At 35.9% G+C, this 23,202-nt stretch overlaps 2 protein-coding genes across 5 annotated transcripts; one reads left to right on the top strand and one right to left on the bottom strand.

The window, feature by feature from the left end:
• Positions 1-769: 769 nt before the first annotated feature.
• On the top strand, positions 770-9,423 carry LOC123880803 (macrophage mannose receptor 1-like). 2 transcript variants are annotated; one of them, XM_045929125.1, is made up of 6 exons: positions 770-929; positions 1,394-1,657; positions 2,749-2,943; positions 3,888-4,136; positions 5,026-5,206; positions 8,090-9,423. In XM_045929125.1, exons 1-6 carry the CDS (start codon positions 869-871, stop codon positions 8,094-8,096), a joined length of 957 nt encoding a protein of 318 aa, XP_045785081.1. In that variant the 5' UTR covers positions 770-868; the 3' UTR covers positions 8,097-9,423. The 2 variants fall into 2 exon arrangements, with proteins under 2 accessions (XP_045785081.1, XP_045785080.1); XM_045929124.1 differs by lacking the exon at positions 8,090-9,423 and having other exon boundaries at positions 5,026-5,696.
• On the bottom strand, positions 9,200-21,502 carry LOC123880802 (putative fatty acyl-CoA reductase CG5065). 3 transcript variants are annotated; one of them, XM_045929121.1, is made up of 9 exons: positions 21,399-21,502; positions 16,141-16,343; positions 15,400-15,522; positions 13,422-13,607; positions 12,806-13,001; positions 12,091-12,289; positions 11,580-11,819; positions 10,677-10,934; positions 9,200-10,387 (listed from the first exon to the last, which is right to left on the bottom strand). In XM_045929121.1, exons 2-9 carry the CDS (start codon positions 16,330-16,332, stop codon positions 10,228-10,230), a joined length of 1,554 nt encoding a protein of 517 aa, XP_045785077.1. In that variant the 5' UTR covers positions 16,333-16,343; positions 21,399-21,502; the 3' UTR covers positions 9,200-10,227. The 3 variants fall into 3 exon arrangements, with proteins under 3 accessions (XP_045785077.1, XP_045785078.1, XP_045785079.1); XM_045929122.1 differs by having other exon boundaries at positions 16,141-16,339; positions 21,397-21,480; XM_045929123.1 differs by lacking the exon at positions 21,399-21,502 and adding an exon at positions 21,168-21,316.
• Positions 21,503-23,202: the final 1,700 nt, after the last annotated feature.

The following is a 23,202-nucleotide window of genomic DNA, read 5'->3' as shown; positions in this document are numbered from 1 at the left end:
CCATCGTCATCCAATCGTGGCGATAGTCTCGCCGGGTGACAAAATTCGATACTTAAACTCTATGGACCAATATTCACACCTGAGAACAAGACGATACTATCGCGGCGATACGACGAGTGCCTCTGGACGAGTATAACGACACGGATTCGTCGCATCTCGCGGCGATACATTTACCTTTACCTTACCTTTACCTTTGGCTTTACCTTTGAGTTTCCCAGCGATACCGTAAAATCCTTTCGTTCCAAAAGGAGACCCGTCCTTAGTATGGCTGGCGATGGGTTGATCATGATGATGATAACGTAGTTGCATATATAAGAAAACGTAATAGGTACTTAAATTCTAATACCTAGTAAGAAGTCTTTTCCTCTGATTCGCCAGTATGCACTGCTGCAAGGCGCGGGTAGAGTCGCGGATTGCGTTGTAGCATTTTGATGTGAAAACATCAAATCAAACTTTTGTAGGAGCTGCTACGTGCATCTCCTAGAGGAAATAAATCCATACTGGCCATATTATGATTAGGTTTTACAAAAGATACATATACAGAGATAAATAAATTAGCGTGTCTGTTTGTGATATCAAACTAATTCAAACACCTTTTTTTATTCTCATATTATAAGCCTCTTTGTTTTCTATGATAAAAAAAGAGTATTATTTTGAGATAACAGACAGACCTTTTAATTTTACTTATTTATACGTAAATTAAGATTACAATTATTATTATTATAACGAACGTGAATCCGAGTTAGCCATTTTATTTTCCTGTTTCTCGTGAAGTGAATCTTCTTAGTTTGATTAGCCTCGCTCACTCGTGTTGGCGGCAACATTCCAACCATACGTGTGTTCGTAAAGTTTAAATCATTCTCGCAAAATGATTTCTTGCAACCGTTTATTTGTTTTGATCCTTGTGCAGTATGTTGCTCATTTAACTTGTAAGTAAATAAGTGTTTTGTAATAAAATCACGATAAACGGGGCGTTTCGCAAATCCTTTGTTTCGAACTTTTTCACTGTTGATGATGTTTTGCGTCAATTTATTCGCAAAGTTCCAATGTTACAGAATTCAGATTAGATAATGTAGAAGTGTCAAACAAGTTATGTGTACAGATGTGTAGTGGAACACCAGTGTGAGATATTGTAAAACAGACGTATTTACATAAAATTATAGTTTAATTTACATTAATTTGGATGCTAGAGATGAGTTCTTTCGAAATATTTTTGTAGCAAACAAACGCGACACACGGCCTCCTCGGCTTCGGTAGTAAACACCAGCAGATATACTCGAACCTATTATTTAACAAACCAGAATTAAATTAAAAAAATATTTAGATTGCATTTATTCTCTATGGTATCTATATAATTGTAAAATCTAAAGCTTATGATGGTGTGTAATTTAAGATTCCCAACCGAGTGTGAAGTTCTTCCGGAAGGATTACGAATATTTGGAGGCAACACAAGCTTTCTACAAGATTCATACTCTGCACAAGTCGTGGGACGACGCGAAGCTCAAATGCGAAATGGAGGGAGCCTTGATGTTCTATCCTGAAGATGAAGACGAAGCCGCTGCTGTCACTGAATATTGGAACAACACGCAACCGTTTAGTTGGATATTTATAGGGGTGTCGACACCGAACGTTAAAGAGGTTTTTGAAACTGTTGATGGTGAGTGAACCATTCTACATTTTTTTTTTCAAAGAATTTATAGGCATGTTTTATACATAGCATCTATTTTTTTCGCCTGAAACTAGGCAAAAAATTTGCGTTAGGGGTAAATATTAGTTTCCAGAACATGGTAGTTCTATAAAATCTGCGTTTCAGCGGATTTCAGTTATTGAGTTCGTCTCCTGATTCCTAAGCCGTTGAACTGAAGAAGATTGCTCCCATGCAAATTGTTAACGTTAACTTCTTAAGAATAAATCTAAGTTTTAACCGACTTTAAAAAAGGAGGAATTTCGTCGGAATCTTTTTTATTATTATTCAAGTGGATTTAGGTTTTTAATAATCTCACTGGAACTCCTTAATTTTCCGGAATAAAAAGCCTTTATCCGACACCATGATCACAAGAGATGTGTTGACATACTCGTTATAAAATATTATTATATGGATTAATATTATTTAGAATCTAAATAATATCTAATAATATTATAAGTATCATTGAAAGAAACTCTTAATTTGTGTAAAAATTATTGAGAAAACTTGTAGTTATATGGTACCTATCTAAACATGTATTTTAGAGGTAGTCTTCTTCTCGGTATTTATTTGCATTTAATAAATTATCAAATCGTACACGCTCTAGAGGTCAAAGTTGCCCAGACCGGACGTTATCACTTTGATATGAGGCACATGAAGAATATTAAATTTATACCTATTGTTTGCATTAAGTCTTTTACATACTTGTTGTAGAATATATCAATTACTAGCTGATGCATGCGACTTCGTCCGCGTGGATTTACGTTTTTCAAAATCCCGCGGGAACTCTTTGATTTTCCGGGATAAAAGGAAGCCTATATGTTAATCCAGGGTATAATCTATCTCCATTCCAAATTTCAGCCAAATCTGTCCAGTAGTTTTTGCGTGATTGAGTAACGAATATCCAAACATCCACACTTTCACATTTAAAATATTAATTAGGACATAATATATATTTGGATTAGGATTAGGATTTGAAGGCCGTGACTTTAGCGAAAACAAATTGCATAGAGAGATCAGATGGTAGATGAGGTCTATGTAACTGAAGGTTATCTATTTTTCAGGTATTCCAATAGCGGAAGTGTACTCCAAGTGGGGTCCGGGAGAGCCGAACGACGCTGGTGGTGTTGAGGGTTGTGTGGTGATGCGTCGTGATGGCACGCTCAACGACGACAATTGCGAGAAGAAGTTCCCCTTCATATGCAAGAAGACCCTCTCAACTTTGGAGTGGAATAATTATTGCAACATTCCTGATACGGGTACGAAGTGATTTGCCACCTCGTTTCTGATTTTGCTAGGATATGGGACGCCCTTTCGGCATCAGTTTTCTCCTCCACTTTTAATAGACCTACCTTCAAGTCAAGAGAGAAGACGCATCTTCTAGGCAAGCGCGCTTCATTTTAGGCTTTATTGCCAGCAGATCTGATTGCAGCAGTCAAGCACTAATCTATAAATTAAAAAAAAAATCATCAAAAACCTATCGTTATCAGTCCAACCCATGAATAGCTCAGTAGATACTGAGCTCGGGTCGCATGCTGGACAAGTGCATATTGACTTCACACACCTTTGAGAACATTACGGAGAATTCTCAGACATGCAGGTATCCACTCGATGTTTTCTTTATCGCCGCAGCCTGCATTGAAGCAAGTGATCCTTAAAACGTACATAACTTCGAAAGTTAGAACTTGAAGTGTCGAATTGAACCCAGGACTTCCTGAAAATATCGATATGGGTAACATCTTTAAAAATAATAGCGGTACCCTTGTACTGTAACAGAACAGAATTACATTCAAAGTTCGACGTGTTGAACTGGTGGCGGGTCAAAGTATAATCTAATGTGTATTTATAGATTTTATTTTTATAAAGTGACTTATTATACCACGTATACGTCGTGCCTACCCGAATCTATGGATGATATTAAATACAAACAAATAATATTATTCCTGTATCAAAACAATAATATTACGTCCTATTCTGGTAATACCTACCTACAGTTTGATGAATCGACTACGTAATCAGTTGATTCATCAAACTGGTGGAAGGTGGTGGTAAGTGGGTGGAAATGCCTATGTCCAACAGGCTAATGATGATGGTGATGATGATGATTTATCAAACTTCAACGAAAATAGTAAACGCAAACAAGCTGATTTATTTTATTCTATTTTAACAGATTGATTGACAGTCGATTTTCTTTAATTTCAAGCATACGAATTCAACGAGAAAAAGGGCAGGTGCTACAAATTCCATCTTAACCCTACGAATTGGACGGAAGCATACAAAGTGTGCGATTCAGAGCAATCGTACTTAGCAATAATCAACGATGACGAGGAGGCGACGTTCCTATCCAACTTGACGAACAGAGCGCCAAAAGACAAGGTGGAAGGCGACTACTTAAGAGGAGCGGTTCATTTAGGATTCAAGAATAATAACCAAGTCTGGAAAACTATAAAAGGTAACTAAGTACTTAGATGATATTTTTAAAAACCAAAAAAATTGATAGAGAGTGATTTTAAAATTATAGATGGTCGCAATTATGATAACTTCTTTTATACAGATACCTACATAGTAAGCATTTTGTCTATGCAATTCAAAATGTGTGATTTTGACTTGTTAACCGACTTCAAAAAAGGAGGAGGTTCTCAATTCATCGGAATCTTTTTTTTATTGACTGCAAAATCTTTCCGAGTTGCTACGTGTACTTACGTGTAGTCGGTAAAACCGTTTCGTAAAACCGTGGTCGGAATTTCCACGTTGCGATTTTTTAATCAAATAATATCGATGATGACAATGGTTTCGAATTGTAGGAAGTGATCATTTATTATTTACATAATGTGGTGAAAATTCCTTAATGAAAAGGTTAACTGGATAAAAAGACCCTGTAATATGTTAAAGGTCCTGGGTCCTGTATTACGTTAAATTATAACATGAAAATTTAATAAAGCCATAACCTTGTTCTTTAACAAGTTTAAATTAAAAATTTATAACACCCCCGACAGTGAAGTCATCATGAAAGTGAAGGTTATAGTATCTAGAAAAGAGCTGATAACTTTCAAACGGCTGAACCGATTTTCTTGGATTATAGCTAAGAACACTCTCGATCAAGGCACCTTTCAAACAAAAAAAAACTAAATTAAAATCGGTTCATTAGCTTATGAGCTATGATGCCACAGACAGATACACAGATACGCACTCAAACTTATAACACGCCTCTTTTTGGGTCGGGGGTTAAAAAGATATCAAAATCAGTTCAAAGGTCTTTAGATAAACTAATCGCGGACCTACACACACGGGTCAAATACATAGCTTCCTTATTTTTTAAGCAGTTCAAAAATTTCTTTCAGGTGTGACATTACGAAACAGCGGTTATTCAAAATGGGGCGGCGGCCAGCCCGATGGCGGAGAGAACGAAAAGTGCGGTTCGATGTTCTACAACGGCCAGCTCAATGACATCAGTTGCGGAACTAACCTGTTTTTCATATGCGAACATGAAATTGATATTTTAAGCACGGGCTACGTTCTAAGGTTCGGCGAAGTTTTCAAACCGATTAAACCGTAAGCTTGGCATGTTGGGAGTAGACAGTAGACCTTAGCATGATTTCAATGTCATGAATGTACAGGGTGTTCGATGAGTCGCTCTCTATTTTCAAATTCTAATTTTTGACCAAGCGAAGTGAAAAGTCTCAAGTGTATTTGGGCCTTTGCACATAATCCGTCCATACGTGTCTGTCTGTCTTTTAAAACCTGCTTCTTCCGATATAATACGCTTAAACTTTGCAAATAAAAATATTTAAATCTGTAGTCCAAAGATACAAACAAACGAAAATGCAAATTAAGAGTCAATTTTTACTGTAAGGATTGAGGATGCTATCCTAAAGTTTTTATTTTTGGATTATAATAATCATTATCTATTAATGTGCCTTAGTTTGAAGAGAGATTAGAGTTTTGAAAATAGGGAACCACTTATTATCAATACGTATAAAACACCCATCTTTTGAAAGTGCCATTTGAGTTTTAATGTACCGACGTACATTCAGACTGCCTACACATACTGACAGAATGCTATACAATTTTATTCTGTGGATAACAGACGAATCTAGAGAAATTTCCATGATTGGAAATACGCCCGTGGAATTCCCCTACAATGTTATTAAAAAGAGGAAAACGTTATATATCTTGGTGGGCAAGACACCGGCCATGATGTAGTGGAACCGCACTGTCCGATTGACGTGATATTTGATAACTTTACTGAAGTGCTTACTCTATCCTGTCGTCACAGAATCGAACTGAATTTCCGCTTAGCTTATATCTCAATTCCACACGTGTTTTTCCACGCGCCGTATTTCCAGCTTTGTCGCTGACCTAATCGGTACAGATACGTTAGACGAACTTAGTCCCCCATTTTGTCTATCGTATGTGTCGGTTTTTTATTTAGAAACTTTTTGGGCCTAGCAAATTATTTATAGGTACTTAGTACTTAGTTTCAATATACATAGATATAAAGTATTTCTCGTTTAAATTATTTTTATTGTGATGATGAAGAATTATTGTTTTGGCAAAGTAGTCAGCAAAAAAAAAAAATAGTCAGCATTTGAAATCCAAAGCTTTTGTGAAAAGTTGTAAACCATTGCTCGACAGCATTTACCTACTCATTTAATTTTTTATGTTGTTATTAATATAAGATGCCATAAAAATAATACAATATAAAATTTAATTTTACATAGAAATTCTTTTTTTCGCTTACTTTCTTGTATGCCATAACTAGAGCTCCGGTACCTATCTATTTTGATCGTAGAGTTTTGGTTGTACCCATCCTCTATGAGGCAATAAGGTGCTCAGAAAACACTCTTATGACCTCATACCACCTTAAATTCTAGGTAGACCTTAACTAATTAATGCTGTTTATCTAGAGCCTAAGGTCAGACAAACTGCATTAATTTGGACTGCAAGCTGATTGCAACATTGCAACATTGCAGTTGAGAAGCAGTTGCACAACTGCCGACTGCATATTTCCACGCAGCCGGCTTGCAATCGGCATGCAGTTAAAACACACACACACACACACAGCACATAGTCTGAACTGCACGCCGATTGCAAATTTTCACAATGCATGCCAATTTTTCAGTCCAAATACATCTTCACACTTGTATAGAATAAAACACTCGTTTCTCAACTGACTAATATACAAATACCTATGAAGAAATAATTGTTATTAGGTATAATAATATGTATATACTTATCTATTAATATTCATTTATACTTTTACTTTAGTGATAACCCTAGTCACTGATGACTTCTTCACATTGATTTTATCTCTACTACACTTATCACTTACTTGTACTTACAGTAAGTACATATTTTTGCGAATTAAGATATCTATATATATCTATACATATAATAAAATTGTAGAAAAGTGGTGTCTGTACAATGGAAATATATAAAAAAAAAGTAGCAGGGGTTGTTATTATATCGATGCCGAACCCGAAATTGTAATTAATTTTTTTTTGTCTGTTTGTCTGTTTGTCTGTGTGTTTGTGCACGCTAATCTCAGAAACGGATTATTCGATTTGGATACGGTTTTCACTAATATATTGTAGTAAGCTTCACTTAGGATTTAGTGTTTATTTCATGTCAATCGGTTCATAAATAAAAAAGTTATGTCAATTTAAAGAATCACGGCGCCTCGCGCCTGAGCGTCCGTAGCTATATAAAGCGCGAAAAGTCACTATTCCACGCGAACGAAGTCGCGGGCACAGCTAGTAAACAATAAAAATAAGACTCGCTTGGTGAGTATTGAGTTTCACATCCCTCCCATCTTCATACCCTCGCACATACTTGGTGTAAAAGTGTCTAAACACTCGTAATTTTAGTCCAGAGTTAGCTGAAAAATGCATTCGCTTGTTGGTCTAAAATCTTTTAGGGTAGAACCAACAAAATGCGGAATTGAATTTGCACCAGCGAAATTCCACGTGTGATTTTTCGCAGTGCTCTGTTTGGCTTTATAGGGAGCTTAGATATGGAACAATTTACAACACGTAAGGCTATAATGGCAGCAGATACTTACCTACTTACGACTTTTTCGGTAGAGCATCAACTTGATAGGGATTCATAATTCATTTAGATGATCGTGAATCGTGCCAGGCCACGAAGAATAGACGCAATAAACGCACGCAACGTGCACGCATCGCACCACGACTCCAACCAGTTTTTTTCCAAACTACCTACTTAATTATTCTAAATTTTTCTATGGACTTGGTTTTTCTTTTATCATTTTTTGCAAAAAAGCTTTTCCACTGCAGGAGTAGGTTGTAATGATCTCAGATCTCTTTAGCTTTACTTTAAAGATAAGTGGTAGTTACCAACTTACGTAGCTACTTAATTGATTAATAAAATCTATTCTTGTTTTAGGAAATAAAGGCAACAATCCTGTGGTGGAGAACGTAAAAAAAGCATTTTTAAAATTATCAAAGAAACGAATGAAGAATGTGAACCAGTGTGAATTTTATATTCCTTTAGGTGCTTAGGTAGTTAATAATATTATGTTTATGAAAATTGATAGTAAATTATATGGTAATATAATAGGTACTACCTAAAAAGATATAGTTAGATATTTAGTAAAAAAATACGCTTATTCCTATTAAAATAGTTTTGTAACTCTTTGTTTTTCTCAACCCCATCTTTTTGGCATAAATATGTGGATAGGTACACGTAGTCATTCAACGTCTATTATATAAAAGGGATGCACCATTTCGCAAGAAGCATAATATGAAAAATCATGTGAAAAACGTTTTCATTTATGTAACAAATTCAACCTTAAAAAGTAGTAGTATTCAAGCTTAAATCACGAAGCGAAATCTTACAAATTTTGAAAAACACCATTTATTTTTTAAATTTCGTTCACGTATGGTCATCGACCCAAGCTAAGACGCTAAAGAAGCGAGCGAGAACACTTGCATCGCTCTCTGTTAGAAAGAGAAAAACATATAGATAAAATGTAAGTAGCATTGTAAGTGCACAAATTGTAAAATCACTTTCCGTGAAAAACATCCTATGAAATATCAGCGCTGTTGATTGATGAATTATAATATTAGTGTAGGAGAATTATAGACAAGTTAATTATTGCCGGCGAACTATATTATGTAAGTAGGTACTTATCACTTATCAGGTCGAGTTCTGTGAATTTTGCAGCGAATCGCAATTTAGCTATACTAACAAACCTATACGCCGTATTTAGTTACTACATAATTATGTAAATGTCGCTTTGACAAAACCGCCTTGAATTTTTTATAATGTACATACGTTTACGGAAATATAATAAATCGTTATCTAAACAGACCATTTTGGATTGGAAAAACAATGCTCATGTACATACCTACATACTACGTTGGTTACTAGGTATTGTGTATAATGTATATAGTAAATAAGTAGGTACTTACCAATAATACTAAGCGCCTGTGCATAGGTATACTGTACTCGATCATGTAGTTATTTATTAAATTAGGAAACAAATACGACATAAGTTTGATTTTATTTATTAGGTAGGGAAATACAAGGGTAGGTACGATATGTAGGGGGGTAGCTACAGTTAAAAATAACTTTTAAAATACCAACTTACAACAATTAAAGCTTATTTAAAACTAACTTATTATCTATTGATATTATACTTACTTAATTTAGATTTTAAACATAGATACACTCACAAGCACATTATATATGAACTGGATTGTTTAATACAAATGTGATATTTTGTGTATTTGAGAGCTTGTACTTAAGAGCCCTATCCATGTCCTGTAAATACATAACATCTACATTTGTTATCTAGAGTTATAAACGTTGAGCATTTCGAGACCAGTTGCAAGCAAAGCATTTTTAGTATACTAAATGTATGATGACAATCTTATTTTCTTCATCATCATCATCTCAACCCATCGTCGGCCCACCTGAACATGGGTCTCCTCGCAGAATGAAAAGAGTCCACCACACTGGCCAAGTGAACAAAAAAAAAACTTCATTCCTTAAAATGAGTTTTCAGAATGGTGATGGTTAACAGGTAAACAAATCCCTTTTCACAGTTTGCGTGATATACGGCGCTTAAGATATTATTACCGCTAGCTAACAATGCAACCTGATCTTGTTTTTTTTTTAATTTATAGACTAGCGCTTGGCTGCATTCAGACCTGCTGGCAAGTGATCATGCAGCATATTAAGATGGACCGCGCTTGCCTAGAAGATACCTATTCATTCTTGTCTTCAAAGGTACTCATATTAAAAGTTGAGGGGAGAACTGACGTCGAAAGGGCGTTCCATGTCCTAGCGGTGTGAATTAGAAACGAGGAGACAAATTGCTTTGTACGAGGAATTTCGTCTACGTACGGGTGCAGAACTTGACGATGCCTTGCAGCTTGATAGTGGAAAGGTGAAGGACAAACCAAGTCACGTTGTTCTTGGGCACACCCTCTGAAATAAGTATATCCTGTAGAATATCGATAAACAGGCAATTTGGCACCGATGTTCAAAAAATCTGTCAATATTAGAATCCGGTTTCTTCATTCATCCCTGAATACAGCTTTTCCGACGAGAGGTAAATATCTCACAAAGGGTCCACCATATGAGAGCAGATGTCTTAGAGGTTCAAACAGTAGAACCATCCAGTACACAACGAGTAGATGGAAGAATACAGACACTAGAAAATCCAAGACGAATAATCTGAAACAAAAAAAATATAGAAATAATCAATATAAAAATAAAGCTTCAAATAGCTCAACGGTGTCGTTGATTAAAACCCCACGAATTTTACTGGCTGTGTTAGGGGAGGGATACATTTCTTTTTTTTCGTATAAGATCTTCGATCCGTTGACAGGCTACAAGTAGATTCGTTACAAGACTCTTGCCATTCAAACCATTTTATAAAAGGTTGCCGATAGGTCTAATTAGTAACAGCAACATGTTTGCTAGAACAACCAAGCACAACCCATTATCCATCAAAAAATCTTACATGTTATTCTGCAGTCTCGCTTTCGGTAGATTCTCCAACTTCTCCTTCAAGCAGTACAGTTTGCCGCCTATCATGCAGCTCTCGATGTAGGGCCCCACTTCAATGATCTTCAGATTCATCGGGAAGGTCGCAAAGTCCGTGGGGTTCAGCTTGGTCGCTAGAGCCTTGAAGTTGTGCGTGTCGAACCACCACTCGCGTGTAGTGAAGTATTGTAGGACCATCAGACCCACTGAAATACGATTCTGTATGCGCACCATGCTGTAACGAAAAATGATGAAATATTGAGTGACTTAATAGCTAGTTAACATAGGTAGCAAATCATCATCAACAAAAATTCATCGTCAGTTCACTATTGAACACGGGTCCCCTCTCAAAATGAGAAGGGTTTGGTCATTGTCTAACTGACACACACCTTTGTGAACATTATGAAGAACTCTTGGGCATGCAGCTTTCTCGCGATGTTTTCCTTCGTCGTTAAAGCAAGCAGGGATATTTAATTGCTTAAAACCCACACATAACTCCGAAAAGTTGCTCCGGGTTGAACCCTGGACCCCTCGACTAGCAGGCCGACATTATAACCACTAGGCTATTACCACGTTAGCAAATAGTTCTTTGTATTTATAAGATAACTAGCTGACCACCTGCACCTCACTCTGGTGGAATATCTGAAAATGATTTTTTAGTTTCTCTAGACCCAAAACGGTTCAAGCTGAAAGCTTGATGACTGATGGCCACAACTTTATTTGCATGGCTTTAAGTTTTTTCTAATCATGTGAAATCTTAGATTTTCCGGGATAAATGGTATCTCAGAATAATGCATATTGGCGAACCTAGCTATGAAGCTAACAAAGATCTTTCTGCCTTTCCCTTAGAGAAGAGGATATTTTAAATATATGTACTCACAATCTCTTCTGTCCAAATATAAGCATCAGGAAGTCTATTAGATAAGCTGGAACGATGTGGTAGAAGAACACGCAGAGTTCGTGTATTAGTTTATTGTGCCTTATGTTTCCGTTGGGGTACCACAGCGGACCTTCGAAGGGGTACTTCCTCACTGTTGCCTTCCCCACGTCGAGGACCTCCTTCCAGGTCGTGTCTCTATCATCGCCAGAAGTTAGATTAAAGACTGGTATTTCTGCAGGCCTGCAGGATATAATTTTTCAATATTTAAAAAGATAAATACTTATGCATAAAATTGATAACCTTCTCTTTTTTAGCTCACTCATTAAAAGCACTTAACTTTTTGCCAAACTTTGTCTTTCTTTACACAACACGGACTTGTTTGGTCAGTTAACAAAATAGATTGTTTGGCCAGTTGGGGCGAAAGCGGGGGTGAAGGTTAACACGGTCAATGTCCACTGATTCTTCGACTTATCGACTGTAGTCAACTAGAAAGTATGAAGATTCATCGTACCTGTCTATCTTGGTGTTAATGTAGTAGGGGATGAGTATGATGGCGTTGATGGCGATGTCCACGGGGATGACCTCGGCGTGGTAGTGGCCGTAGCAGTGCATGGAGCGGATGACGCCCTTGCCCGCGCCGATCATCAGCCCGACCGGCCCGTTCAGGTTGTCCACCCAACCGGGGGTCGGCTCCTTGTAGGCTGGAGTTACTGGAATATGAAAATTTGCAATTAAAAAAAACAAATAGGTTTTTTTTAATTTAAAGAATGGGTATTTGACACTATAAGGGTTCATTTTTATCTCAAACATAGCATCGTAGAATACATTGGTGTCGTTTCTACGACGCCGCGCCGCAACATTATGTTCCTTTTTTATTTAGATACAGGTTAGCCCTTGACTGCAATCTCACCAGATGGTAAGTGATGATGCAGTCTAAGATGGAAGCGGGCTAACCTGGAAGGGGTTCCATGGCTTTCATTAAAACCGTACTCCTTTGGTTTCTACACGGTATCGTACCGCAACGCTAAATCGCTTAGCGGCACGGCTTTGCCCGTAAGGTGGTAACTAGCCACGGCCAAAGCCTCCTACCAGACTAAAAAAGCTTCTACATATGACATAACGGTGCATCAAGCCGTATATTGAGACGTTTTTCCATTAGGATAACCGGCTCTAATGCAGGGCTGTATTTAATAGCTGGTATATAAGGGCAATAGGTGATAACAAACCTATGCTCGGTCGCACTACGACCGTGGGTATATCCGGGTAGCTCTCCTTCACCAACGCTTCAGCCAGCCTCTTGGAGTACGTGTATGAGTTAGGATGCAACTGCATCAACGATGGCGCTAGTATGTTGAGCTGGTCTTCCGATAGCCAGCTTGCGGCTCGCAACACCTCGTGAGGGTTTGAAGGCGGGGCGTGTACCTAAATATATTTTTAATTAGCTTGTATCGGTATTTACATGGATAATTTATATTGACACCCGACTACTAAAAACTAAGAAACCGTTAAGTGCAATAAATATTTTTTAGTTATTGCCAAAAACTTGCGAATTTTCTAAACGAATGATTTTAAATGCTATGAGTTACCAAACTGAAAAAAATTGTCCGCATAGCCTATAAGATATCATTACAAGGCTATTGCCTTAATAACCAAGTTATTCTTGATAACCAAGACACACAAATTCCATTGAAAGATAATAATCAGATTTTATAAAATCAAGAACATTTTCTAAAAATACTTAGTCCGAAATTGAACATGTCAACCCTTTTTTTCATTGTTTTAAGCTAAAAAATTCATAAGACACAACCCAACAAGATATCTAGATAAAACTCAATAAGTCACCTTTTCAGCCATTCTTTCATAATCAGGATAGCAGAAGGCGGTAGAAAGGTGCACAAACGAGACGAGTTTCTTCATTTTCTTGGCCATCTCTAAAAGTCGGAGTGTTCCCTTGGTGTTCATCTCCAGACCTTCTTTAAGAGGTGCTTCTAAGCGGAGGCTGGCGGCGAAGTGGAACACTATTGATACCTGTAAGAAGGAAAACAAGACGGTATTAGAAACTAACCTAGAGTCATAGAGCGAAGACGAAAATCTGTTTTAAGGGTAATGGTTTTTTTTTTCTCTCTCGTATGGCTTTACAAAGATTAGCCAATGTCAAGTTTCTAGTTATTTTTAACAAGTTAGTTAAACTATACAGCCAGCCAGCACTCGCCGGCATACGCACGGCACCCCCTTAGAGCGCTTTCCAGTCAGTTTTAACAAAAAAAACACTCCAGAAAGGCAGAGCACGCCCGCCAGCTAACACCAACACAGACGAAGTCCAGGGTAATGGTTCCTCTTTCTAATTAGATCTTTTAACACAAGTAAAGGAATAAATCTGAAAACCGTGAGTTTGTGGGTTACATCACTTTTTATTTATTTGCATGCATAATAGTTTTTGATTTATCATCCAAAATGTCGGATAAGATACCCGAATACGGAACCCTCGGTACGCGAGTCTGACTCGGCCGGTTTTTAGGTACTTCATATCTCTTTTACAGTAAATAATACTACTAATAATACTTATATTTTTTCATCTTTACGTCGTTTTTTGTTAAGTCAGTTAACAGTTTGTTTATGTCATAATATGTGTTTCGTGCTTGTAAAATTATCATATTATTTGATTTAGAAATGAGATGATTGTTTGATTTTACAAGACCATGACAAGTCGTTAAAATAATAAAATAAGGCCATACAAATAATTTAAAGTGGAATAACGCAATTAGGTATTGCATCAACGCGATTTCTCTTTGCTCTTGCACGGCATCTATGTGAAATGTGAATTATATGGTTTAGCTCCGACATAGGACTGCAAACGGCTTTCACTCAGTTTACCTTTACTCGTACTACCTACCTTAGTTACCGCCAGTAGCCTTTGCTACGCTTACGCTACAGCGAAATTGCCTCAGTGCGTACAAAAAACCTAGGTATTTCCTCCATATGTAGGCAATACCTTGGTTACTACCTACCTATATACCTAGGTACCTAATATTTAACTATTATTATTAATTGGTAGGTACAACGATAGCTTGCATCCCGGGGACGGACATAGGCTACTTTTTATCCCGGTAAATTAAATAGTTCGCACGGGAAATCCTGGCGAAAGAATAGCACGCATCGTCTAATTTAAAATAAATTATTATCAATATAATCTACTAGTATCTAAACTATAAAAACATAGTCATACCATTATTAACATTATGACAGGAAAACGTCTCATTGTTTTACAAAGGAAGGTCAAAATCTTGAACAGATATAGCAGCATTAGCAGCAAACATTTAAATTTTAAATTCAATAATCATTTGAAAAACATTAGTAAATTTTTTTTAAATATTCAATATCTTGTAGAAACTGTTTGACTGAAGTAAGTACTTATTTACGTGGATACTAAAAAAAATACGCAAAAAGTTAACTATTTGGTACTCGTAGCACTAAAGTTTCTTACTGACTACTAACCATTAATCACCATTGATATTTTTCTATTTATTTATTTAGCTATTATTAGCTAGGTATAAAATTTAATATCTAGGTATAAATAAAATTACACGGCTTTAAAAAATTCTAGTCAAAACTAATTATTTTTGCTTTTATTTTCGAGCCGCTTTTGAAACCCTTATCCTAGATCCTGTAGATACTCAAATCATTAACTAACACAAATATATGTATTACTAATTCTAAATATTGATAAAATAAACATAATAGAAGTAAATACAATAAAATTAAAGAAACATATACAAGGTGTGCGAAATAAATCTTCGCAAGATAGAAACATTTTCCATACCTCTTCATAAATTTCCTCTAACTGAGCCTTTTCAATGCCGAGTTCCTCGTACAATATATCACCCGTAACTGGTACAACCTTTTTCATTACATGCGGTTTCTCCTCCCTTATTCGTGAGAACAACTGAAGCAAAATAAAACGTTTACATCACATTTGAAGTTACGCTTGTTAGACTGGGCCAGCTTATCAGACTATGGTCTAAAATCCTTCTCATTCTGAGAGGAGACCTGTTCTTAGTAGTGGGCCAGCGATGGGCTGATCACGATACTAATGATGATTATCTATGTTATGCGAGTTGAAAACTTTTTGCTATTATTATAAAATGATTAACAGAACTTGCATATCGAAAAATAACCTTGGGTTATTTTACAGTGTAATATACATGGTCGTCATTAGTACAAACAGGACATTCTATTTATAAATAAATATTCTAATGTGGGCTATCTTCTATAGCTTGTCTAGACTCACAGTTCATTTTAACTCTGGTGGAAAGTTAACTAAACTATGAAAATGAAGCGATCGGTAACCCTACCGACATGAGTTAACGTTGCTTGCCCGGTCTTGAGCATCCGATTTTTTGATTCTTTTGGCTCTCGAATTGGCGTAAGTATATGTAACGCATGTAGTTTAACATTGTATATATTACACTAACCATGTAGAATTTCGACACGAATCGATCGTTATCATGAATTGATATTGACCGGAATTTGCACATGTTTTGGAATAAGCATTCATACGTACAGGTAGTTTCCACATATCCTCGATCCTTGATTCGGGCGTCTTGCCTCGCTTGCTACGGACGAGGGCATACACGCACCCAATGTCGGGCACACTGTATAGAAGCTTTTCGATCAGCACCTTGCCCATGAGGCCGGAGGCGCCGGTCACGAGGACCTTCCTGCCTCTGTACCACTCGTTCACTTCTGACGCCATTTTGTATGTACCTGTATTCAAAAAAGAAAAATAATATTAAGTAGCTACTTTGGTAATATGAAAGTGTGGGAGTCAAAGTTTTAATAATGTCTTTTTCGTGACTTGCTTTTCAAGGCAAAGCGAATAAAAATAAAAGATTTTTTATTTTCTTCAAGTAGGTATGGCACCGTTATAGACTCAAGCAACAAAATTTTAGTAAATTAAAGCTGATAAAAATAAAAATTATTTATTCTTACAAGACAAACAAACAAACAACAACAGTAAAGAAACAGGCACATTAAATAATTATTATCATTTATTGTTTTTTACAGTTCCATAGTCCATATCTCAAAAAGAAGAAATCTCTTATGGGATCACTTCGTTGTCCGTCTACCTATCTGTCTGTCTATCTACCTTTCTATCTGTATGCCTGTTTGTCAAGCCCTTTTTCTCAGATCGGTGGAGGTCTTTCACTTGGCCGGTTTTTGTACTATATACCATTACCAAGAATAGAATGTGCTACTGCCAAGCCCATTTCAAGTTACCAAGTTCCGGCTGCATTATCACTTTCATTACTATGCGACGAGTATTGCATACGTCATAGCATACCTACTAAAATCCCAGACGCAGATCAACTAGCGCGTAAAACAGGTGTTACATTCACGCGCTTATAATTCACACTTTTTACGTAATTTTGCTTTGTGACGTTCTTAATTTTCAATCAAGTAATAAGGTAAGTAGCTACTGCTAAAATAAGTACAAGATTATGTTTAGATAACATTTTGTAGAAAGTGTGTGATGATAACCGTAACTTGGTCCTCGTAGTCCCCTAGGTATTTTTAAATCATGTGGGTACTCTTTGATTTTCCGAAAAAAAGTAGCCTGTGTCCATACCTAGGATGTAAGTTATCTTTGTATCAAATAGATAAAATTAGAATTTCGCAGGCAGACCCTTCGCTTGCTTGAATATTAAATGAAAATGAAAGTGTGTATGTTTTACTATCTGCTTGTTACCTTGTCACGGCACTACAAGGCGATCCTAATGAAAGGGCTCCAAGATAATTTGGTACTTAGAGGGTTGCGAGTATGTATTATTCCTGAAAATATTATGCGGATTCACATTTTGGCGAAGTTGCAAGAAAAGCTAACTTGTCAGTTGTCGAACTGTACTATATAACATAACTAAATGTAACACCCTAGGTTCAGTGCATGAGGTGTGAGGTGATACTTAAATAGAAGATAGAAACAAGAACATTTCGTAACAAGTGATGCAAGTCGCGGATCTTCTGTTAAAACTTAAATAACGTTTTACGCGATACAATAACGCAGAATATAATCGCAGTTATGTACTTAGTGAAAGTAAATCAAGCAGAATTGACTTAGGTTCAAACAAAGTTCTGTGTTTTGTATCACACTAATATTATTATAAAGGCGAAAGTTTGTATGTGTGTGTGTGTGTGTGTGTATGTTTGTTACTCCTTCACGCAAAAACTACTGGACAGATATGGCTGAAATTCGGAATGGAGATAGATAATATCCTGGATTAGCACATAGGCTACTTTTTATCCCGGAAAACCAAAGAGTTCCCACGGGATTTCGAAAAACCTAAATCCACGCGGACAAAGTCGCGGGCGTCAGCTAGTTTACAATAAGTAGGAAAACTTAAGAATCTTACAACAGCGAATGTAGATCAATTACAATTTATAAAAGTTAACTTATCAATAAAAAAAATTTGATCCAATTACTCGCGCGTGAATGATTGACCCTATACTTACGAGTACCTAATATCTAGCTAGTTTCCTGTTGGTCCAAAATCCCGGTAGAGCCAGACGTGTCTTATTTTCTTTCACTTATTTGATAGCTTGGGTCAAGGGCCAATTTAAACATTTCAGCTGGTAAAGGTACGTAAAAACATTAGGTACTCACTTTTGTGTTTAAAATACTGTCTTAATTAGTGAAATAAAAATAATAAGACTTATTAGATCTTATACTACTTTATAATTATTTTTACGAACACGAAGAAACCAAAGACTCAAGTTATTATTGTTTTGAATTTAACCTATAAACTATATTAAGTATGTATATTTATTTATATAATATATAATGTAAATTTTTACCAGAAAGTTAAACTACTTACGAGTTACGACGTAATATAACTGTTAAATTTCTTATGAGGGGTCTCTCCGTCACTCTCTCCATACAAACTTAGTTCCAATTTCATTTGAATATTAAGCAACCAAAGTCCATGAAATTTTACAGACATATTCTAGAAACTAATATCTATGTCTGTGGTTTTCCAGATTTCTGTTAAAATATTCGGTTTCAAAGTTACGCGGTCTTAAAAATTCACATACAAATCTTTGAGCCCCTGTAATTTTAAAACTACATATTTTTAGAAAAATCTAAAACACCACAGACACAGATATTAGCTTCTAGAATATGTCTGCAAAATTTCATGGACTTTGGTTGCTTAACATTCATATGAAATTGGAACTACGATTGTATGGAGTAAGTGACGGAGAGAGCCCTGTTAAACAAGCTATGAAATGCATCCAAAACCGCTTTAATTTCATCAACAACCTCAAATCATTGGTCATCAAAAATTAACACATACTGCCTTAAAAGAACCTTTTAAGTAGTTTCGAATTTCGATCTCAAGTTGTTAACGTCGTAATCATCTAAAGTTACGAAATCAAATGGTTTCTGTATTAGTTTGCTTTTCAGATCGTTACGGATTACGCAACACCGTAGCATTTATTTTGAATGTTCACACTACCTTTTGAATGTCTTGGCCACCGTTACATTTCTTGTAAATATTACTACTATTTTGTGCTAGTTTATTTATGTAAATAGAACCAATAGTTAATCACGTTCTGTGTAGTTACAATTTTGATAAATCTTCTTTTTTACGTACCTTCCTGAGTCAGATATAATTTTAAATTGTGATTATTTTATTGTAAATGAAATGTTACCTATTGGTTTCATATTGTTAATGAAACCACGATAGTGTGCATCAAAGCAATCGATCAAAGCAATCCTAATTTTACGAGTATCATCTAGGCTTTTGCACTCATCTTCTTCTCTTCTACTATTTACTACTACTATTACCTACTGGTCAGAAACTTTAAAACTTACTTTTACTACTAAATATAAAAATTACTACCAACGAACCACACAAAATATATGAGCAAATACTTAGGTATACCTACTTATCCAATAACAAAAATATATAACAAGTGTAGATGAAAAATTTAAAACACCCCCGCGACAAGTGAAGGTTACAATAACTAGAAAAGAGCTGATAACTTTCAAACGGCTGAAACGATTTTCTTGGATTATAGCAAAGAACACTCCCGATCAAGCCACCTTTCAAACAAAAAAAAAACTAAATTAAAATCGGTTCATTAGTTTAGGAGCTACCTGCTACATGCCACAGACAGATACACAGTACACATGTCAAACTTATAACACCCCTCTTTTTGGGTCAGGGGTTAAAAATAAAAAACTTTGGTAACAATATTATAATACCTCTATCACGTCTACCTTCTGCGACCTAGATCTTACGTAAAAGTTGTTACACTTAACCTACGGACAAAAAGTTGCCCTATTTGTAGAGTTAATTGACAAATTCCGCGATTAGATCACGGTAACCCGAATAAGTTAAATGCAAAGTAATTTAGAAAGACTTATTATTTCATCCAGATATGTACTGATAGACCCTCCATTACAGTACATGAAAGTTAGAGAAAATTGCAAGCAAGCAAATAGAATGAGATGACGATGCTATACGATGTAAGATTATGAAAATATCAAGAAATTAGAAATTAAGTAAGTAAGTACTTACATTTTTAGAAAGATTAAAGATGTTTAAATTTACTTTTAACTAACTAAAAAAAAACTATAATTAAAAAAAACTACAATATTCTGAAAGTTTAAGTCAATGACCATAGAACTAAGGATAAACTTATATAAACTTGATACCTCGTTGACAGAAAGAGTGTAACATAATTAATTAATTAATTAATTATTATCGTAACACAAAGTCATTTGACCGATTCACAGCTGTTGCAATTGCAACAATGCAAAAGATCGTAATTCGCAAAACGATAGTCTCTACAGTTTAAATTAAATAAATTAAACAAAAAACACATTACCATATTAAAATCAAAATGAAGAGAGAAATATACAAAAAGATGGCCAAAATTAACAACAGATCAAATTAAGATTCGCGTAATACCTAGATATTAACTTAATAGTAATTGTAATAAAAAAGAACTATTTTTAGCGAGGAGTAGAATAAGTGTAATAGGAATCAAGATAAAGAGTGAAACAAGCATTAAAATTAACATAAATTACTCACATATTTTATGTAGTGTGTAAGATAGATAATCATCATAATCCACCACCCATTACCCGGCTCACTACTGAGCACGAGCCACCTTTCAGAATGAAAAGACTCTGATCAAGTGCGTATTGGCAGACTTCACACACCTCTGAGAACATTTATGACGAACTCTAAGGCTTCCTCACGATGTTGATACATTTAATTGCTTAAAACGCACATAACTCCGAAAAGTTACAGGTGCAAGTACAGGATCGAACTCCAGACCCCCGATTAGGAGGCAGCTACCATATCAGCGCTTAGATAGGTAGTAGAGTAGGTAGAAAAGCATTCGTTAAATAAATCTTTCCTCGTTTTGGTAAACAAACCTTTTGATTTATGACATAAGCACTTAATAGATAGGTAGTAAATACAATGTACACGTACAATAGTACAATTGCCAATCGTGACGCTACTTAAACTTGCTTTCCAGTTTTCACAATGCTCACTAGTATAAAAACAATAATTTACTTACGGTTATACCTGAACTTATTGATACCTACAGGTAGAACAAGATTTTCCAATTTGATTTCACTTGTTACTTTAACAACCGGTCTATCCTATTCCTATGATTTTCCTTTAGAAAATATTGTTAATCATCTCATGTTCAAAACGTTTTTATTAAAATGCTAAAAATTCATAGCAAACTTGAACTTAAACTAACTTGAAGTTATAAAAGTTAATTATAAATCATAAATTCGCTTACCGAGTCACGGTTTTCGCAACACCGATAGGCCACGGTACTTGGGTTGCGCGTGCGTCGAACTACTGCTAGCTTATTGTATAACGCCCGGTCGTCTAACCGTCTAACTTAGGAAGGGAACGTTGCGTGTAACTTAGTAAATTGAGTTCGTGTAAATTGCTAATGGTTATGAACATTGAAAGGATTAGATAAATAATTAACTGAATACGCGTGAATTATAAATAGCACTTATAAAAAGCAACACGTCATTGCGTTAGAATTTCACTATTTGGTGATCTAGGGCAGCATTTCAACATAGGCTGTATCTTTGCACCATCAAGAATAAGTCTTCAAGAATAATAATTTAATTATTATAGAAAACTTCTGGAAAACAATAGGTATCTTCCGCCCGCGTTGTAGTAGCGCGGTAATTTATACTTATAATAATCCATAGTCCATACTTAATATTATAAATGCGAAAGTGTCTCTGTCTGCTACCTTTTCACGGCTCAACAGTTTAACCGATTCTGACGAAATTTGATACTGAGTCAGCTTATATCCCGGGGACGGACATAGGCTACTTTTTATCCCGGAAAATCAAAGCGTTCCCACGGGATTCCTAGAGACCAATCCGATTAACCGATTTGTATGAAAGGTACCGAGGTAGCTTGCGTCCCTGTAATTGACGTAGGCAACTTTTATCCCGGAAAATCAAACAGACGAAGTCGCGGGCATCCTCTAGTTCTTTATATATCTCACTTTCAGCAAAGCATGGATGGAGGAAGTATACTATATCTCAGGAGCTCTGTGGGTTCTCCACAGAGTTCCTGAACAATCAAATCAGAAATAAAGAGTTCTATAGAAGAGTAGTCGACATAGTTCAACGGGTTGCGAAGTTGAAGTTTGAAGTGAAGTGGGTGAGAAACAGATCGAAGAACCGATAGACATTGGAGTCTGAGGAAGGTAAAGGTGCGAAAACTGGAAATCCCTATAAGAGACAGCAGTGTTCATCTATTAGTTAACGACGACGACGATGACGAGAACCTTAATTTTTTTTCTTTTACTTAATTTGGTTTTTTTTTCTAAGTCACCTTGTGCAGGAACATCTCCGCGGCACGTCCATATTGACGACGCGTTGGACGTGACCTGTGACCATTTGACTTCGTCGATATCTCCGTCTTCAATTATAAGCCTCTAATAATTTTTAACGGAACGGCATAGCATTGTCTTATACCTATAATTTTAGCAGTTTTAAGATGTCAAAAGAAACGGTAAATCTTATTGCATAAGTGTTATGATGAAAAAAATCCAGACACTCGTACGGAATTTCGCACCATGGACATGGAAAGAGCTTGATAAATCAATGACATTGGCGGCTTCGATTGGATAAAAAAAACTGTAAATTAAAAGCAATATCCGATGTGGAAAGTGAAAATTCGCAATAATATTATGTACCTATAGGTGCCTGAGGATTACGTCAATTCTATACCGAGGATGTTATGTGTGGAACTCGTCTAACCTGCACACTTATATTATCTACTTAATTAGATAAAAATAGAATAGACAACCGAGCCCATTTAACTAATATTCAACTACCGCAAAAATTATCTACGAGATGTTTTAAATATCGGTGGTAAAGTCAGAACTCTGAGTTACTTATGCAAAATTCTGACTTTGCCTAAGTAACAGAGTTCCTACCTAACTCAGTGCCACAAGTTATGCATAAAAGCTTACATGATATAGGAATATTAGATATCCCATGTAATATTATGTATTTTGAGCCCATAGTGTAATTATTGTATGTACTTGTTTTTGTGGCAATTGGCTC

The sequence above is a fragment of the Maniola jurtina genome, chromosome 3 (assembly GCF_905333055.1).
Source record: "Maniola jurtina chromosome 3, ilManJurt1.1, whole genome shotgun sequence".
NCBI lineage: Eukaryota > Metazoa > Arthropoda > Insecta > Lepidoptera > Nymphalidae > Maniola > Maniola jurtina.
The sequence above is the reverse complement of the archived record's forward strand: the minus strand, read 5'-3'. Positions and strand labels throughout refer to the sequence as shown.

What these genes read in the sequence shown, in the direction of transcription:
- LOC123880803 (XM_045929124.1), top strand. Translation starts at nt 869, where the DNA reads ATGATTTCTTGCAACCGTTTATTTGTTTTGATCCTTGTGCAGTATGTT. An exon ending in GTATGTTGCTCATTTAACTT is followed by an intron (nt 930 to 1,393) that starts GTAAGTAAATAA and finishes GTGTAATTTAAG; the next exon opens with ATTCCCAACCGAGTGTGAAG. An exon ending in AGTCTGGAAAACTATAAAAG is followed by an intron (nt 4,137 to 5,025) that starts GTAACTAAGTAC and finishes AATTTCTTTCAG; the next exon opens with GTGTGACATTACGAAACAGC.
- LOC123880802 (XM_045929121.1), bottom strand. Translation starts at nt 16,332, where the DNA reads ATGGCGTCAGAAGTGAACGAGTGGTACAGAGGCAGGAAGGTCCTCGTG. An exon ending in TAGAGGAAATTTATGAAGAG is followed by an intron (nt 13,608 to 15,399) that starts GTATGGAAAATG and finishes TCCTTCTTACAG; the next exon opens with GTATCAATAGTGTTCCACTT. An exon ending in ATGAAAGAATGGCTGAAAAG is followed by an intron (nt 13,002 to 13,421) that starts GTGACTTATTGA and finishes AAATATATTTAG; the next exon opens with GTACACGCCCCGCCTTCAAA.